Source organism: Lipotes vexillifer, unplaced genomic scaffold, assembly GCF_000442215.2.
Source record: "Lipotes vexillifer unplaced genomic scaffold, Lipotes_vexillifer_v1.1 scaffold1342, whole genome shotgun sequence".
Lineage (NCBI taxonomy): Eukaryota > Metazoa > Chordata > Mammalia > Artiodactyla > Lipotidae > Lipotes > Lipotes vexillifer.
Genome location: NW_006786109.1, coordinates 287,407 through 307,960, shown reverse-complemented (window position 1 = coordinate 307,960; position 20,554 = coordinate 287,407). Strand labels below are relative to the sequence as shown.

Sequence of the window (20,554 nt, the reverse complement as noted above, 5' to 3'; positions counted from 1 at the left end):
AATTTAAATAGTTGTTGTCATACTCTGCATTGCTATGCATGTGTGGTAAAAAAAAAAAAAAAAAAAATAGAGCCAGTTCGACTTTAAAATGTCCTTCACAGAACAGTAAAATTTAATTTTACTAAATCTTAACCCTTCAGTAGACATCTTTTAAAAATACTGTGTGCAACATAATGGGAACCATACATACAGTAGACCAAAGTAAGATACTCAAGGAAAAGCACTTTGTGATTGAGTTGCTAGCTGAGCTAGCTGCTTTTTTTTCATTTACTGGTAAGAATATCAAATCAGCTGTGGTTATTCACATTGGGGTATTTTGAGAGACACTCTCTCAAAAAACAAACAAACGAACAAAGCCTGTCACTGTAAGGAAAACAACTGATGGTTTTTGTTGCTAATGATAAAAATCAGAGCTCTCAAGTCAAAATTAGAATTTTGGAAAATTTGTAACCACAATCCTGAGCTTGATCCTTGGAAAATTTGTAACCACAATCCTGAAGCTTCAGTACAGCTTCCCTGTACTGAAAAAATTTTCTGATGCGATTGTTAGATTACAAGTATGATTTTTTGATATCTTAATTAACAAATCTGTCAACATTTGGAAGATCTATACAACTCAGCAAACCAATTATTTTCCAGACAACCAAATGTGAGCTGTTACATTTGGGTGAAAGATCCATTCAGGGTACAAGACAAACCAGTGGACTCTAAAGAATATCCATAACGATCTGGAGAAAAGCTCTTAAAATACTTTTCCAACCACCTCTTTTCATGAGGCCAAATATTCTCCAAATACTAATAAGTTTTTATTTGACCAAGTAGTCAACCTTCTCTCCAAAGCTCTTTTTAGGCTAAGTGAAGCAAGACTAGCAAACATAAAGTAATACAGTCGGCCCTTCGTATCCCCACGTTTTGCATGAGCAGATTCAACCAACTAAGGACTGGTGTAGTACTATATTTACAATTCGCAGTTGGTTGAATCCACAGATGTGGAACCCACAGATAGGGAGGGCCAACTATGGGACTTGACCATCCGTGGATTTTGGTATCCTCGGCCGGTCCTGGAACCAACCCCCATGGATACTGAGGGACGACTGTATAGACTAGATTTACTAGTCTAAGATTTATAATCATTACAAAGTTTTCAATAAGCAAAAGCAAAGGTTATCCAAAAATGCACTTAAGATAAACCTCATTTAAAAATATTTATTTCTCATTTAAAACATGTTCTACGGCTGCTTACAGAGCTTTTATAGTCCCAACTTACCAAAAGTTGTTCCACCAACTTCTTCACATTCTGCCCCATCTCCGGGGACTGTGATCCGCTACACGCTAGTTTTATTAACATTGCGAGGAAGTTCTTACATTTCTTCACATTTTCTAGCATCGTCTAAATATAGAAGTATAAACAAACACTCACAAATGTTAGCTAGAAAATATACTCGAAGAAAATTTGTAAAGAGTTCTATTTATGTAAGGTACAAGGGAGAGCTTTACCGGAGAAAGATTAGTCTGAGCAGTGGCTGAGTTCTCTGCTGTGAGACTGGGCTCACTTGAGGGGGTGGGTGGCGCTCCCAAACTTGAAGGCTTCAGGGTAGCCACAGTATTCAACGGCTTTGCAGGGGTCACTGTGACAACACTGGTTGGCACAGCCACAGACTGAAAGTAAAAGCGGTAGATATCAAGAGATGTATTACTATGATATGCATCATGGCGAGTGTCTCATTTCACGCTTAGACTACAAATGGATCTCGACATCCTTGCTTTTATATTATGCTCTACTAGTCTAAGGCAATGTAACACCATTTACCAGCTCTGGACTCTGGCAGCTCTGGGTTTCATTCTCACCTACCTACCTATTTATCACTGACACCCAAGTGTTGATCTCAGGCAAGTTACTTTATCCTGCTAACCCTGATTCCTGTTTGTAAAAAACAAGGACAGCAATGGTACCTACTATCCTGGGATTGTTTTTAAAAAACAATGCCAAGCACGTAGTCCTCAAATATTATTAATACTTCTCCAAAAAAATTTGAAATAGTAAGTTTTTGTAAGAAAATACAGAATTTCTTATTTTATAATATTCTGCTTTTTACTAAGTATAAATCTGAGAGATCTATTGATCGTCTCATATTCAGATAAGCTGCTTTTATGTAGACTATTAGAAAAGCAGTAACAACTTTGTAATTTGTAATAACAAATATTACAAAATGTGAATATCTTATTTTCACACTGAAAAGAATTCCGGTTATTTCTTCTATCCTCTATTAAATGAGGTGTGATTATAGCACCACCTGCAGGATAAAAAATTTAATATAAGAAATCACAAATTGGTTAATAATTTAGACAAGCAGACTGAGATAAAGCAACAATCTTACTTTAAAGACAAACACTAAAAGTTACAGAACATGAGTAAAGTTTGTGGGTGGGGGAGAGAATAGTATTTACAATTCACACAGAAAACTGAACACTGCACCATCATTTTAATTTAAATACTTGTGTTCTACAGGCATAAAACACAAAAAGGTCAGGTTGTTATTACCCTCAAGAAACTTTCTTTCTGCAACAATCAATATAAGTGAATTCAAATATACATCAAAAATTTCCACTTTAGGGCTTCCCTGGTGGCGCAGTGGTTGAGAGTCCGCCCGCCGATGCAGGGGACACGGGTTCATGCCCCGGTCCAGGAAGATCCCACATGCCGCGGAGCGGCTGGGCCCGTGAGCCATGGCCGCTGAGCCTGCGCGTCTGGAGCCTGTGCTCCGCAACGGGAGAGGCCACAACAGTGAGAGGCCCGCGAACCGCAAAAAAAATTTCCACTTTAGAAAGACTGAAGCATATATTAGGCAAGAATGTTTTGGAGATAAAAAAATGGGAAAGAAATTTAAAACACTGATTAATGATGAAGATGAAAACTTATGAAATGCTAAGCAAAAAAGGTAAAATTAAAAATCATACCTAAATTAGTAGTTTTATTAAATATTAACAGATCTCAAAGACAACAACGAAAATGAAGTCTCGTTCTTAGTCTATCCCTAGTCCTGCTCTTCAAGGACAAGTACTGCACAGTTCCCTCTGAATCCTTTTGGAGATCTTCTAATAAACATTCTTAGGTTTATGTACAATAAACACATACTCTTTTTTCAGTGAGTATGTTTTATACTCTACCATTAATTATCTGTACTACTATATTTAAGAAAGTAATGTCGAACTTTAGCTGTTGACTATGATTACCTCACAGGATTGATGGGAGGGGTTCCTCAGGCGAGTACTGTCCCTCTTCCTTATGAAGCAAAATAAGGCCCAACGAAATGTGAGCTCAGGAAAAAAGTCCTATTTTTTGTGAGTAGAAGAAGCATTTGTGGCACTCCTACTTTCCTTGTCAATATTTTATTCTGTCTTCAGCACAAAATTTGCCCTTCATAACTCTTTTTAATATAGCTACTACCTGTACCTTACCAGATACCTGCAACTCTTAAGAGGCATGGAGAAATCACAATCCTGGTCTTACTCTATGTATATAATCACACTGCTGTAATGGACGGACTGTTTTAAACTCAATCATAAATCTCAATATTCTAGACCAGGCAACGCTATTTCCATGCTTTGCAAGACTGCACTGGCACTGATTAGGCATGTCTAGGGGACAGGAGAGAAAAGACCTGGGGTATATGTGAAGTAAATTATGAAAATCAGTTATATTAATACACAAGAGTCAGTGAAATTAATTGTATACAAATTTAACAGACTAAATTGCCTTTTAAGGAGAGTCATCCAAGTTCTAGCTCCTTATTTCCAAGAAATGCCTGAAACTGAGATGCTTTACCTCTCAAAGTGGACACAGAAATTATTCACTAACTTCACTGATAATTTCTACTGCCTTAGCCTACCACTAAGGAGCAACTCAGCTTAAAAAATGCATCAATCTAAATTAAGAAAAGTTATACACACCCTGCATGGAAATAGCAACTGTAGACATATATATGGAAAAATAACCCAAGGAAAAGAATTAAACAACACATATATACCATTCTAGTACAACTATATGTACTAAATCTTTAATAAATAGATACAATAAAAAAATTGATTTACTCAAAATACTGTGGAAGTTGAAAACCCTTTCATAAAATAACTGTATTGTAAATTCTTCAAACTTCGTATTTTTCTGGTGCCTCAACATCCCTACAAACAGGCTGTGAAAGCCTGGCCCAGGTGACCAGGTGCACCAGTGTGGTAAGGCTGGTCCCTGCCACAAGTTCTCTTTCTGCTCTCCCAACTGTGACATAATTCAAACACACCAATGAAATCCCCTCACGTCTTTTGCTTGTGTACTCCATACCAACCCTCAACAAAGGCACTTGCCCCCAGGTCCTCATTCCCTCTCAGATCCCCACTTGTTTGGTTGAGTCTGCCCCGGTGCTCCTCCCATATGGCCCCCTGCATGTCATTCCATGCCACCCTCTTCTAGGGCCTGTCAGTATAGGAAGTCTCTTTCACTTTCATACACCTTCCTGTGGTGTTATTTGGTGTCCACATCTGACTGATCAAAAAAAAAAAAATCCCATTTTAAGAAACAATTATTTCTTACAACACATAGCAGCTATCAGTAGGCCTAAATTCATACCCTTTGGCCCAGTGATCTCCCCAGAATAACCTAAGGGCAGGGGGGCAGGGGGGAGGTGGAACCTAGAGTTTGAGACAATCAGCAGAGAGGTCATTAAGAATAGAGTTTCCAGAGTCAGATAGAGACCTTGGTTCAAATGCCCCCTTTGCTACATATTAGCAGAAATCATGCAAATTTCTTAACTTCTCTAAACTGATTTTCACCTACATAAAATAGAGATAATACTTCCTTACAGAATAGTCACAGGATGAAATGAAATGAGATGAGGGATGTAAAGCACTTAAAAAGTGTCCAACACATTAAGTGCTCCATAAATGGTAGCCATTATTAGCAAAAAAAAAAACAACAAAAACAAAACAACAACAAAAAAAACTATGTTTAAAATCAGGTTCACTGATCACCATCTCTGTTAGAGGAAGTAATATGGTTAAGTAATTCTGAAACACCAAACACCATGTTTGATCCACAGCATGGGATTTCACATAACATGCTTCAAGAAGATGTATCTTCTATACAACAAAGGAAGTACAACAGTGGTCCCATGACCATGGGATCCACTGATTATATCAAATATGGCATGAACCAGAAGCTGCCTGCCTAGTAAAGTATTAGAACAGCATGCAGAAAACACAGGTGAAGTGCAAACTCAGAGACAATACTCTATGAAGATGGAATTCTATCCTCCATCTTCTAAGACTCAGTGCATACTCACTGAACCAAAAAATTCTATATGGTACTATGTCCCCAACAGGACAAATATATGAAGAACTGATCCACTTATCAGTGGATGAACGGATCCACTTATCATTACTCCCAAAGACCCACTGGGGGATCCTGTGCTTCCCATTCCTGCCAATAGTGGGCACACTTTCACCAAAGAACATAGCAAGAGTCCCTATAAACTAGACACCATGGCTGCCTCTTGGACACTTCAGGGTCCCTGTGTCCAGTGACCAACAGGAAAGAGAAGAGTCATTATCATGACAGGGGTAACTGACCTGACAACTGGAATAGATAGGGTAGTTTTTACACAATGAAGGCCAAGAGGAGTTTATGCAGTGAATCCAGGTGATCCACTTAAGTGCCTCTTGGTATTTCCTTGCCCAATTGTGCTGATAAATGGACAAGTGACACAACTCTTGCCTCAAAGGACTGTGGCAATTTGGACCTTGGATCCCTCAGGGATAAAAGTCTGATCACACTACCAGTTAAGACCCAGAAGAGTTGGTAGTTGAGTGTGGGAGGAATCTAGAATGGATGGTGGAGGAGGAAATGATGGTATCAGCTGCAGCAGTGAGGACTGTAGTTCATCCTACTAACCTCCTCTTCTTTGCTTCTCCAAGGAAGAAACCTATAGAAATCCAAGGAGAGCTGGTTTCCAACACATATGAGGAAGTAGATCCCAGCAATTCAAGGAGTAGACTGTGATACACCATCACAAAGAGAGATTTGTGTTATCCTAGCTGTTGGGAATGCCATTTAGACAGACAATTGTCAGCTCCTTCAGAGTCTGCTTCAGCTACAGAGAATTACCTGCCCATGAGCACAACTCTCCCTGGAGAGTCCACATCCTATGACTGATCACAGAGGGGAAATTATGGCTCATCCAACCATGCTGGCACACAGTGGGACAACTCTGACGGGCCACGCTTGCTCCAAAGCTCTCCATCAGGTTGGCTGGGGCTCTATTGGACCTGCATCTAGTTCAAACTCTTACTCTCCTTTCCTTCCACAGGTATCAATCCCTAATAAATATCCCATACACCAAAATTCTGTCCCAGCACCTGCTTCTAGACACTGTGACACATGAACATTAGATGCATTTGTATTAATTTAATACATTCAAATAAATCTGATATTCCAAGAATATACACCATGTTCATCTTGTGTTTCCCATACTTCTAACAGCTCCCAGTTTAATAAGTGTCCTCATATATCATTGAATTGCTCTGTTCAGGAAATAGCTAACAATAAATAATAACAAAAGATGAGAAAATAACCAGTGCGCACATGGCCACAAGTCACAACTTACTTGCACTGGGGAAGGCTTCGGAACAGTGGTTACCACAGTAGTTCCTATTTGTGCCAGTTGTTTAACAGGTGCCACTGCCACCTTCTTGATTAACTGTGAACTAGAATTCTTGGGGGGGAAGGGGAGATAACACAGAGCCATCAGCATTAGTAATTTAAAATTCATCGGTACTATGGCAAACATCAAAACACTTTACCACAGCAAACTTCTTTGTTATAACTGGTTTTATAACCTCATGAAATTTTATGCATATTTTCTACTATTAACCTAACTGGTCAATTGGCCAGTTGACACTCATTTCTTATTCCTAAAGAGGCAACTGATTAAACAGATAAATATCACAGTATTTCTGCATTAAAATATTGAATTTTACTCTTTGGTTCACACAGAAAACATATAGATACTTTTTTCTTTGGTCATTTCTATTGCTGGTATCCTTTTAGTCTTTTCTTAAAATAACTTTAATTAAACTTTATTTTTTGTGATACAATTGACATATAACATTGTGTAAATTTAAGGTGTACAATGTGATTTGATATATTTATATATTGCAGTGTGATTCCCACCATAACAACTATATCATATCACATAATTATCATTTTTCTTTATTGAAGTATAGTTGATGTACAGTATTATATAAGTTTCAGGTTTACAACATGTCAATTCACAATTCTTAAAGGTTATATACTGCATTTATAGTTATTTTAAAAGATTGTCTATATTCCATGTTGTACAATATATCCTTGTAGCTGATTTATTTTATATATAGTAGTTTGTATCCCTTAATCTTCTACCTCTATCTTGCCCCTCCCCCTTAGATTCTTATTTAATATATGATTATAAACAAAAGTCTGCTAACCTATCTCCTCAACCCATAGCAAACAAGAAAGGGAAGGAGCAGCTATCATTGACAGATACAGAAATAGAGAAAATGACTGGCTGAGAACCTATAATCAAATTATGAGAGAGTGGGTTGGGGGAAACTGGCAAAGAATGATATTACCACAGAATACAATGAAACTTTTTATTAGGATGAGCCTGCTTCATCAAGAAAATACTATACTACATTCCACATTTTCTGTTTAACCAAAGAAAGATGTTCATAAAAGTATATTTTTTTAACTCTGGCACACAAAGGATAAGCTTTAGTTACCTAGAAAGATGATCATGTATGTAAAATAAATCATCTTCTAACAACGCCAAGTTAATGAAATATTACAGCAGATTTCTAATTTTTTTAAAGGTAATTCCTATATGATATGGATAAGAAAGAATACTATAAATTGTAGTGTTAATGTTTTACCACAAATTAAAATTGAAGCAGAATGGCTATTTTCTTCCCGTTTAGAGATGCACATAGCCCTTTGAACATCCCCTGAGGACAACAAAATCTTTGAGTACGAAGATTAACTTATTAGTTTTGCCAAACGACAAAATCAAACACCTAGATTAAATTAACATATTCAAAGAAAGTAGCTTAATTCAAAAAGTCGAGCAGAATCATCTCTTCTATTATTTTTAGTGGCAAATACATACAAATTTATATGAAGATAACTGCTGGAAAACTGAGGAGGATGAAAAAAACTTTAATGTACATTACCTGCATTGTACAGATTTTGACTGTTTGAGTATTCGTTGGTACAGCTGGCCTTGAAGTTATGTTACTTGTGGTCTCGGTTCTTGTTACAGCTTGCTGAGGAGATACCAACATCAACTGACCACTGTTACTTTTGATCAAAACTGTTCCTATAGTTAAAAGAAAACAAAATGTGAGCTAATAAATGAAGTATAATCATCACATATTGTTCTCCCCCTTCTTTCAGTGCTATAAAATGTTCTGAATAAGTGATTAGTTAGTACATACTGAATTCCATGTCTACTAATTAAGATATATAATATGGAAAAAATGTTGTCACTCAAAGCTATTTAAAATATTAAAAGTCTAAACATATGAACAAGATACTCCTGAAGAAGGCAAAACATTTTTCCTCATGACATCAAACTATCTATAATGCTACAGTAAGACGGTATGGTAACAGCACAAGACTACACAAACTGACCAATGGAGTAGAACAGAAACCCCCAAATAGACCCCAAATAGCCCGCAGATAGGTCATATCAAATTTTTCTAAAAGCACTGCAGATCAGTGAGAAAAAGAGCTACTATTCAATAAATAGGGCTTGCTCAATTAACTAATGGAAAAGATGAAAAGTTTCACACCATACACAAAAACCCAAGGGCATTAAGGATACAAGGATAAAAAGTAAAAACTTAAACTTTTAGACAATGTAGAAAACTGCTATTCTGAACTTGGGATAGGGAAAAATTTCTTAAATAAGTGAAGTTTGATACATACAACTATATTTTAAAAACTTTTGTTCAGCAAAAGAGATCTTCAGGTAAAAAGACAAACCACAAAATTGGAGAAAATCTGGGGACTTCCCTGGTGGCGCAGTGGTTAAAAATCCACCTGCCAAGGCAGGGGACATGGGTTCGATCCCCAGTCCAGGAAGATCCCACATGCCGTGGAGCAACTAAGCCCGTGCGCCACACTACTGAGCCCATGTGCCTAGAGCCTGTGCTCTGCAAATAGAAGCCACCACAATGAGAAGCCCACGCACCATGACAAAGGGTAGCCCCTGCTCACAGCGACTAGAGAAAGCCCCTGTGCAGCAACGAACACACAACACAGCCAAAAATAAATAAATTTTTAAAAATAAAAATTGGAGAAAATTTTAGTTCACGTATATTCAAAGAACAAATATCCAAAATGCAAAAAAGAAACACAGATACCAGTGACAGGGAAAGGTAAATTAAGACCACAGTGAGATATCACTTTATATCTACCTAGACAGAAAAAAATTAAGAAGTCCAGTGACAATATTAAGTGTTAGAGAGATGTGCAGCAACAAAAACTCTCAACATCTTTAGGCTGGTAGTGTAATTTGGTACAACTGCTTTGTTCAACTCTACATTGTTGTGCCAAACTGGTTCCAATTTGCATACCCTCTAACCCAGTATTTCTAACGTAAAGAGATTGTTGTCCATGTAAGTAGGAGGCACAAACAAGAATATTCATAGCTGGAGTTCCATTTCTGGAATGGCAGCATGAAGAGCTCAATAAAGCCACTCCCCAGCAAAACAAGCATAACATGAAAATTATTTTTAAAAACAACCATTTAAAGTCTTTGGAAATGCCCTAAGGCATACAGAAAATGACTAGACAATTATTAAAGAGAATCTACTAAAACTCAGAACAGCAAGAATCTGTGGCATCTGAACCATGACCCACTCCCTCTCCCTTCTCAGTTCAGGCATTGTGGACAACACAAGGCCTCCGTCTTTCCCAAACTCCCAGTTGAGGGCTATGGTATCTCCCTGGAAGAAGCAGGCCACTAGCATTTCCCATCTCTGCCACCCCAACTTGCATACAGAAGAGAACAAATTTGAAATAAGTGCATCCAAGAGTTTCCAGGCTTTTTGTTTCACCCATCCCTACTCAGAAAGGGAAGGCTCTAACCCAGGGATGGCTCAGAGAATACTTGGGGCCCAATCACCCTCACCCCAGCTCTTTCATAGGGTGGAGGTTCCACACTGGAAGAGGTAAGCAGAGAAGACCAGAGGCTACCACCATGCTCAGTACCCCACTTCTAAAACATGGATATCACTCAGAAAGAAACATGCCACAGCCCTGGGTACTTGCTCCAAACATCTCCCAAAAGAAACTGACTTTATTTCCAACAGAGTGTGGGAAAGGTCAAGGCTAAGGTCACTCTCAAGTACAACAGAACAATTAAAAGGTTTCTGGTATCTTCATGACAGATATAAGCTAAGTCACAGGCATATCTCCAGTTTACCAGAGAGAACAAGATAAAGAAACAACTAAGAAGAGCCCTTCTGGGGTGAGAACCTCAAGCAATTACCTCAAAAACTACCCCTTGTAAAGGAGTCCACATTTAATTGAATCAGACTATGGAGGAAGTTAGGCTCTAGGGCACTGCTGAAAACAAGAGGGTAACTGGCTGGCAGTGAGTGGAGCCTAACAGCTAGGCATGACACCAGCTGAAGCAGAAAGCTTAACAGAAAGATCAGAGAAAGAAACAGTCAAAAAGAGCCCTGCTAAAACCACTGTCATCCCAAGGTGGCTGTGCTTATGCCCAAAGCTGTACCCTGTGAGGAAAACAGACTTCACTAAAATAACACAGCCATTTAAACAAACAAACAACAATAACCCACTCAGGGGAGTAAAGACCAGTATCTAGATTTGCTATATTAGTTTTGGGGCTTCCCTGGTGGTGCAGTGGTTGAGAATCTGCCTGCCAATGCAGGGGACATGGGTTCAAGCCCTGGTCTGGGGAGGATCCCACATGCTGCGGAGCAACTAGGCCTGTGAGCCACAACTACTGAGCCTGCGCATCTGGAGCCTGTGCTCCACAACAAGAGAGGCCGCGATAGTGAGAGGCCTGTGCACCGTGACGAAGAGTAGCCCCCGCTTGCCACAACTAGAAAAAGCCCTCACACAGAAATGAAGACCCAACACAGCAAAAATAAATTAATTAATTAATAAACTCCTACCTCCAACATCTTCTTTAAAAAAAAAATATATATATATATATTAGTTTTGCTTAACAAATTACAAGACATACAAAGAAAAAGAAAAGTGTGACACAGAAAAAGGCAGGCAACAGAAACCACCTATGAGGGACTAGATGTTAGATTTAACAAAGACATCAAAGTAACTGTTATAAATATGTCAAGAAGCTAAAGGAAATCATGCTTAAAGAAGGAAGATATGATGATGATTATCTCAACAAATAGAGAATAACATTAGAGAAATAAATATCATAAAAAAAGGAATTCTGTAGTTAAAAAGTACAATAGCTGAGGGCTTCCCTGGTGGCACAGTGGTTGAGTCTGCCTGCCGATGGAGGGGACACTGGTTCGTGCCCCGGTCTGGGAGGTTCCCACATGCCGCAGAGCAGCTAGGCCCGTGAGCCATGGCCGCTGAGCCTGTGTGTCTGGAGCCTGTGCTCTGCGACGGGAGAGGCCACAACAGTGAGAGGCCCGCGTACCGCAAAAAAAAAAAAAGTACAATAATTGAAATAAAAATTTCACTAGAGGGCTTCCCTGGTGGCGCAGTGGTTGAGAGTCCGCCTGCCGATGCAGGGGATACGGGTTCGTGCCCCGGTCTGGGAGGATCCCACATGCCGTGGAGCGGCGGGGCCCGTGAGCCGTGGCCGTTGAGCCTGCTCGTCCGGAGCCTGTGCTCCACAACGGGAGAGGCCACGACAGTGAGAGGCCCACATACCACAAAAAAAAAAAAAAAAAAAAAAAAAAATTTCACTAGAGAGGCTTAACAGCAGACTTGAATGAACAGAAGATAAGTCAGTGAACTTGAAGATAGTTCAATAGAGATTATGCAATCCAAAGAACTGAGAGAAAAAAGAATGAAGAAAAGTGAATAGAGCTTCATAGAAACGCGGGACAAAGATAGGCGCACCAACATAGGCATAATGTGAGTACCAGAAAGAGTGGGGGAGGGAGGGGAAGGAGGGAGGAGGGGAGAGAGAGAGAGACAGAGAGAGATAGGAACAGAAAAAATATTCAAAGAAATAATGGCTGACAATTTCCCAAATTTGATGAAAAATAATCTAAACATCCAAGTAGCTCAACAAACTCTAAGTAAGATAAATGCAAAGAGAGCCACACCAAGACACAATATAATAAAAATGTACAAAGAGAAAATCTTGAGAACACCAGGAGAAAAATGTACAAGAGTACTGCATTAATAGGATTAACAGTTAACTTCTCATTAGAAACAATGGAGGTCAGACAGCAGGGGTATGACACATTCCACTTGCTGGGGAAAAAACAAAAAACCCAACTATCAACCAGCAATCAGATATTCCCTGAAAATATCTGTCAAAAAAGGAGACAAGATAAAGGCATCCTAGACTGGGATTGACATATACACACTACTATATATAAAATAGATAACTAATAAGAACCTACTGTATAGCACAGGGAACTCTACTCGATACTCTGTAATGGCCTATATGGGAAAAGAATCTAAAAAAAGAGTAGATATATGTATATGTAAAGCAGATTCACTTTGCTGTACACCTGAAACTAACACAACATTGTAAATCAAATATACCCCAATAAAAACGTAAAAAAAAAAAAAAGACATCCTCCTTAGAGGACTGAGTGCTAGCAGACAAACCAGACAGGAAATACTAAATGAAGTTCTTCAGGCTGAAAACAAGAGACTCCAGAAAGTAACTCAAATTCACATGAAAAGGGCACTGGTAAAGTTAATTATATAATTTATATGCATATTACTGCTTTATCTTAATGGGTTTAAAAAACAACTATATAGAACAATATATATAATTGTATTCTTGAACCTATAACATATTAGAAATGTAACATATTTATGAACAATAACACAAAGAAAGTGGTCAGGAGCAAAGTTGTACTGCACTGTACTGAGGGAAATGACCTCAGATGGTAACTGGAATCTATAGGAACAAATGAAGAAAACTAGGAATGGTAAATAAGAAGGTAATAAAACAAATGCTACAAATATATCCTTGTGCTCCTTTCTTCTGTCAGCATCTTTAAAAGACATATAATTACATAAGGTAATAATTATAACAAGGTATTGTTGGGTTTGTAACATATCTAGATGCAATATGTAGAGCAATAATAGCACAACAATAAAAAAGAGGGAAATGAGCTAAATAGGAAAAATGTTTCTACATCTCACTGAAACAAGTTAATATAAATGTGAAGTAAATTCTAATAAGATGTATATTGTAAGCTCAAGAGCAATCACTAAAAAAATATATATATTCTTTTTTTTTTTTTTTTTTTTGTGGTACACAGGCCTCTCACTGTTGTGGCCTCTCCCGTTGTGGAGCACAGGCTCCGGACGCGCAGGCTCAGCGGCCATGGCTCACGGGCCCAGCTGCTCCGTGGCATGTGGGATCTTCCCGGACCGGGGCACGAACCCGTGTCCCCTGCATCGGCAGGCGGACTCTCAACCACTGCGCCACCAGGGAAGCCCAAAATATATATATTCTTAAAAAATATTATAAAGGAATTAAAATGTTACACTAGAAAATATTCACTTAATGCAAAGGAAAGAGGGAACAGAGGAAGAACAAAAAAGAGAAAATATATAGGAACAAAAGTAAATGGCAGGCCTAAACCCAACTATATCAGTAACATTAAATGTGAATGGATTAAATAATCCAATCAAAAGGCAAAAAGTGTCAGACCCAATTATAAAATAGGATTCAACTACATGCTGCCTACAGAAGACACACTTTAGACTCAAAGACACTAAAAAGGTCAAAGTAAAAGGACAGAAAAGACATATCATCCAACAGCAACCATCAGAAAACTGGAGTGGCCATACTAATATCAGACAATAGAGTAAAACATAATGTGTTACTGGAGATAAAGAGGGGTACTTTATAATTGATAAAACAGCCAATGGATCAGGAAAATTTAACAATTACAAACATATATGCACCAAACAACAAAGCCCAAAATATATGAAGAAAAGTTGACATAAACAAAGGAAAAAAATAGAGAATTCAACAATAATACTTGGGAGACCTCAACACTCTACTTTCAATGAAAGATAGATGTCTAGGTAGAAGATCAACTAGGAAATCAAATACTTGAACAACACTATAAACCAACCATACCTAAAATACATCAATAGTATACTCCACCCAACAACAGCATTCTTCTCAAGTGTACGTGTAACAGTCTCAGGATAGACTACATGTTAGGATATAAAACAAGTTTAAATAAATTTCAAAGGACTGAAATCATACAATATGTGGTCTCCAACTACAATGGAGTGAAATTAGAAATCAGTAACAAAAAGAAATTAGGGGAACTCACAAATATGTAGAAATTAATTACTGCTAAGTAGCCGGTTGGTCAATTAAGAAATCACAAGGGAAACTGGACTATACTTTGAGATGAATGAAAATGAAGACACAACATACCCAAATTTATGTGATGCAGCTAAAGTAGTGTTTAAGGGAAATTTATACAGCTGACCCTGGACAACGTGGGGGTTGGAGGTACTGATGCCCCACACCCCTGTTCCGTTGAAAATCTGCATGTATCTTTACAGTTGACCCTCTGTATCTGAAGTTCTGCATCCACAGATTCAACTGATTGCAGCTCATGTAGTAGCACAGTATGCACTTATTGAAAAAAATCTGAGTATAAGTGGACCTGTGCAGTTCAAACCTGTGTTGTACACAGGTCAACTGTTGTTGTAAATCCCTCTATTTTAAAAGAAGCATTAGGGCTTCCCTGGTGGCGCAGTGGTTAAGAATCCGCCTGCCAATGCAGGGAACGCGGGTTCAAGCCCTGGTCCAGGAAGATCCCACATGTCATGGAGCAACTAAGCCCGTGCACCACAACTACTGAGCCTGCGCTCTACAGCCCGCAAGCCACAACTACTGAAGCCCGCGCACCTAGAGCTCGTGCTCTGCAACAAAAGAAGCCACCACAATGAGAAGCCCATGCACCACAATGAAGAGTAGCCCCTGCTTGCCGCAACTAGAGAAAGCCCGCGCGCAGCAATGAAGACCCAACACAGCCAAAAATAAATAAATAAATTTATATATTAAAAAAAAAAGATCTGAGGAGATGTGGGAAGCCCTGAAGGATTTCAAGTAGGAGAGACATTATTATATTTGCACTTCAAAAAAATAAAATAAAAACGATTATTTGAATTAATAACTTAACCTATCTTAAGACATTGGGGAAAAAAGCAAAATAAAAACTATAGCAAGCAGACGAAAGACAATTAATAAAGATTAGAGCAGGCATCAATAGAATAGAGAATAGAAAAACAACTGAGAAAAATCAAAACAAAAGTTGGTTCTCTGAACAGACCAACAAAATTGACAAATCTTTACCTAGATTAACTAAGAGAAAAGAAGAGAAGCCTCAATCTGCTAAAATTAGGAATGAAAGAGGGGATATGACCACTAATCTTACAGAAAGAAGGATTATAATAGAATACTATGACCTATTATAAACCAATAAATTGGATAAATAATATGAAATGGACAAATTCCTAGAAACACATAAACTAATAAAACTAACTTAAGAAAATGGGTAACCTGAATAGATCTCTAACAAACACAGGTTGAATTAATAATCAAAAATAGTATCCACAAGATAAGCTCAGTTCCAGATGGCTTCACTGATGAATTCTACCAAACATCTAAGGAAAAATAAATCCTTCACAGATTCTTCTAAAAAACAGAAGAGGAAACATGTGTCAATTCATTCTGTAAGGTCGGTATTACCCCGATTTTAAAACCAAACAAAGACATCACAAGAAAACTAGAGACCAAAATGTCTTATGTATACCAATGTAAAAATTCTCAACAAAGTACTACCAACTGAATCCAGCAACATTTAAAAAGTTTTATACCCCATGACCAAGTGATATTTATCTCAGTATGCAAGGTTGGTTTAAGACCCACAGAGAACACCATACTTGGTGGTGAAAGACTAAATGCTTTTCCCCTAAGATCAGGAACATTTGAGATGAGGAATGAGACAAAGATGCCTACAATCACTACCACTTTTATTTAACAGTATACTGAGAGTTCTAACCAGGGCAATTAAGCAAGAAAATAAAATAAAAGGCATCCAGAATAGAAAGTAAAACTATCTATTCACATATATTATGATCTTCTATATAAAAATCCAAACAAATCCATGAAAAAAGCCATTAAAATTAATAAACAAGTTCAGCTAGGAAGAGGATACAAGATCAATTAAAAAAATCAACTGTATTTCTATACATTTCCAATGACTAACTATAAATGGAATTAAGAAAAAAAATTCTATTTACAATAGCATCAAAAATAATATACTTTAGGAATAAATTTAACAAAATAAGTGCAAAAGCAATACTGTGGAAACTACAAACTGTTGCTGAAAGAAATTAAACATCTAAATAAATGGAAAGGCATCCCATGTTTGTGGACTGAGAGACTTATACTTACTTTGCAGGACTGTTAAAGGGATCAAATGAGACAATATGAGCAAATTTATGAATTTTAAAGTTATTGGCGGTAGTTGTTGTTAATGCCTTAAGGTCCACAACCTTTGAGTCTTTCTAACTCAAATATGAGTTAAAGTGACTTCACAGCCTTTGAAATCCAAACAGTGGAGGGCGCATATGGTGAGCACTGAAGACAATTGCCTCTCATTTCATGACGTCCAGGAGCACTGTTACAACTGTGGGAGCAGATGATCATGTAATACTCCTTTGATAAAGCCAGGGTGAAAACAAGAACCACGAAGATTATCCAGGAACTAATTCAAGAATTTGAGAAATGCAAAACCTATATCACGTCTCAGCATGAAGGAGTTGATGAAAAAGGACCAGAACCATTTCACAAGCAACTTTTCACAAACTTCTGTACAGTAAGACTGAGAAGCAGAATTTATGAAGCACAGTATATGACATAAAAGAAGCAATCAAGTCCTTACTCATCACTCTGAAATACATTATAGAAGAGACACAGAATACCAAAAACGGAAAGAGCCACAGTCTGGTCTAAATCCCACAAATTCATAAAAAAGAAGACTGAAGAGATTACCAAAAATATTCAACAGAATAATCTTCGGGGCTTTGCTACAGTTTCTTTCATTTCCTCACAATGCCCCCCTTTTTGTTTCCAGCTCCTGCTCCCTAGAAAAACCTGTGGTGCATATGCATATTTTTTTAAAACTAGTTCTGTTCACAGAGGAAATTCTGAAGTAAAGAGAAATCAAATACTTAAAGTATTCATTACCTTGGGAAAATCAGAGCTGACTCCTACGTAATTTAAGCATCCTTGAGCAATCCTCTGCTAATCCTCAGTATTTAAAAGTAGAACAAGACCTTTTTAAAATGTTATTTTAATCAGTGTTTCTATGTCATTCCTTAAGTATTGGTTATCTTATTGTGCATCTGTGAGAGCACAAATATGAGTATGTTCTTCTGCCACACCTCAGTAGAAATTCCAAAAGCTGCTCTTCAAGGTACCTTCTCACCTCCTCTCTAAATAACAACTCCTAAAGGCAATTTATCTCCTCTCTTTTGTGGGAGTTTATCCATGGTGACAGCATAACAAGTTATAGTGTAGTGCATACTTAGGCTGTGGTCCTGGTTTGCTGCTGTTTTGCTCTAGCAAGTTTCAGTTTTTGTTTCTCTGTGTAATAAAAAGATCAGGCTCTAAAATTCTATAAATCGCCTTTTAACATTGCTATGCAAGGAGGCATATTGTACACACACCAAGTGGTAAGCACAGTGTTGCGGAAAGAGTAGAGTTAAACAGACCTGAATTCAAATTCCCTCTGACATCTATGACTTGTCTGGCATTGGGCAAATTCTTTACCCTCAGAGACCCTTTTCCTTATTTGCTATCTATCTATTATGACCAGCAAACAAAAGAATATAAATAATGTATAAAAATAATAATGGATGAAAAGTGTCCAGCAATATAATGTTGTATGTCAATTGTAGCTCAATTTTTTTAAAAAGTGCTTAGCACAGTACGCCCTCAATAAGAGATCCGTTCCCACTTACCAGCAAGTTTCCACTCCTGAAAGTTCTTCTCTCTTAATACTTTTTTGATTGTTTCTAAACCAACTTCACTGACTAGATAGGAATTTTGTTTTTAACAAATTAGGAGTAATTTCATTCAAACACATTCATAGCTACTTTATAAGAGTGCATGTAGGAGGACAATTTAGAACCAGCAGAAAATGTATCCAGTGGTGCACACAGCCTTAAGTGTAGGTACGTCGTGTACAATACAAAACTAAAACACAGCTACAACAGAACATTAGGTACAAAAGAGGCACCCTCATTTTGCTAGGGGAAACTGACATCACGTGAACCAAATGCTTCCACTTCTTTACCACCTTTGGGGGTCAGAGTTCCCATTGCTGCTCAGCAAAATACATAGAAAATAATCAAATTATAAGTAGAGTTTTTTTCCAAAGAAGACAACATGTGCTTTTTTTCCCCACTGAAATTCCAAGTGACTTTCATTTGAGGAAAGAAAACAAGGTAGAACACTCCAACACCATTCTGCATATTTACAATATGCAAATGATCACAAAGCAAAACCTTTGTCTCAGTCATGAAAAACAGCCCCACAGAGTACACTCTAGTATAAAAAGTAGTCACAGGCTCATTAACGGTAGCATTCACACAATGCTTCACAAATAACCACCTCATGGCTCTGACCTGTCAACTCTGGCATTTGCTCCCTGTGAGAGGGATCCTTCTAACTCCGTTCCTTACAATCATCACACATCTGAAAATTGTGCGGGAAGCAACATTATTCATTTCTAAGCAGTAAACTTACTTAGGCTTGTTTAAATTTAAAATTCACTTTCGGTCTTAACACACAAGAGCCTTTTAAAAACACCTATTTTTAACATAGTAATCCAAGCGTGTGGATATAAAAATTGATCCTTTCTCCATATGAAAATAAACTTTAGCGATACTCTTTATCTTCCCGCACCTACGAGCCAGTGCCTCAAAGGCCCTCCTGAATAGGCTGCTCCAGCTTTTCCTGTGTCACTTAAGGGAAAAGATGCTCTCTTTAAATAGGAAAAGAAAAACTGCAGTAAGGACTCAAAGATGCTATCTTGATTGTAACGCCAAATCACTGCCCCGCAAAGTCAAGATTATGAAAGGTTCTCTTGGTTGAGTTTTTTAGAACTCCCAGCGAGAAGGCGCAATCCCGGGCTGCGACGTTTCCCGTGTCACCGCTGGCCGGCCCGAGGGATAAGCCGGAAAAGGTGAGCGACATACCTGGAGGAAGCTGCAAATTAGCAGGCAACTGGATTGTTGTGGTGTTGGGTGCTTTCACAGCGACAATCTGAGGAGCTGGCAGACGAGGGCCGCAGCTGAGTTTAGGAAGAGCACTGACAGGAGCTACTTTAGTCACCAGGGTCCCCACGGGGGACCGCAGCGGCTGGGGCGCCGTGGACTCCACGCAGACACTGACAGGAGCCTTAGTCACGGCGCCCAAGGCCACCGGAGTGCTCTCCACCCGGACTGGCAGAGCCGCGGCGGGGGCCATGGTCACGGTCCCGGAGGCGCCCACACCAGCGGGGGTAGCGGCGCCGGCCGGTTCTGTGAGGCCCGCGGGCATCCCCAGGTGGATCAGCGGCAGCTGAGGCGCCGCCGTTCCAGGAGCACAGGCGAGGGGACGCTTGACAAGCGGCAGCCGACTCCAGTGCAGTTCCGGCTCCACAGCATCGCTAGGGAGAGGCGCCGGGGCCGCCACACCAGTCAGTGACCGGCGCCTGCTGGACAGCGGGACCCCAGCGCTCCGGACTTTCCTCCAGTCGGCGCGGCCCCGCCGGCAGCCACACCTGCTCGGCCGCTCGCCGCTTCCTCAGCGGCGCTCACACGTGCGCCGGCTCAACCCGGCCACTCAGCCTCGCGACCAGATGCAGCAGAGCCCGGCTGCGCGGCTCCCGGAAGGGCGTCACTTCGGCTCCCACCTTCCACCAAAACTCTGCGCGGCGGATTCCCCCGCCAGAAATTTCAAAACTACAAACCCAGAGCGGCCCAAAGCCCCCTACGCGCGCTCTGCACGGCCCCTCTGCGCGACCACGCCAGCCATGTTTATATAGCCACGAGGAGACCTCGCGCACGCGCACCAGCTGCCGCCGCTGCCCCGGGCTTCCCCCAGAATCCGGCCGCGTGATTGGCCACAGACTGGAATCGCGCTCGTGACGTCAGTAGGGACGGCTCCAGAGGGCGTTAGAATCCGCCTCTGAATCCTGAGGAAAGAGGGGCTGGTTGCCAAAAATCTACCACGTGGCGAGGCCA

General features: G+C 39.5%; 1 protein-coding gene across 2 annotated transcripts in view; it reads right to left on the bottom strand.

Moving 5' to 3' along the window:
• TAF4B (TATA-box binding protein associated factor 4b) overlaps window positions 1-19,873 on the bottom strand; it is a 110,546-nt gene extending 90,673 nt beyond the window's left edge. Inside the window, exons 1-5 of one of the 2 annotated variants that reach the window (XM_007458394.1) lie at window positions 19,526-19,873; window positions 8,257-8,402; window positions 6,657-6,764; window positions 1,498-1,659; window positions 1,268-1,390 (exon numbers count right to left, since the gene is read on the bottom strand). In XM_007458394.1, coding sequence (XP_007458456.1) covers window positions 1,268-1,390; window positions 1,498-1,659; window positions 6,657-6,764; window positions 8,257-8,402; window positions 19,526-19,868 — 882 coding nt within the window. In that variant the 5' untranslated portion in view covers window positions 19,869-19,873. The remainder of the gene's footprint in view (window positions 1-1,267; window positions 1,391-1,497; window positions 1,660-6,656; window positions 6,765-8,256; window positions 8,403-19,525) is intronic. The other variant, XM_007458395.1, reaches the window with a different exon arrangement.
• Window positions 19,874-20,554: the final 681 nt, after the last annotated feature.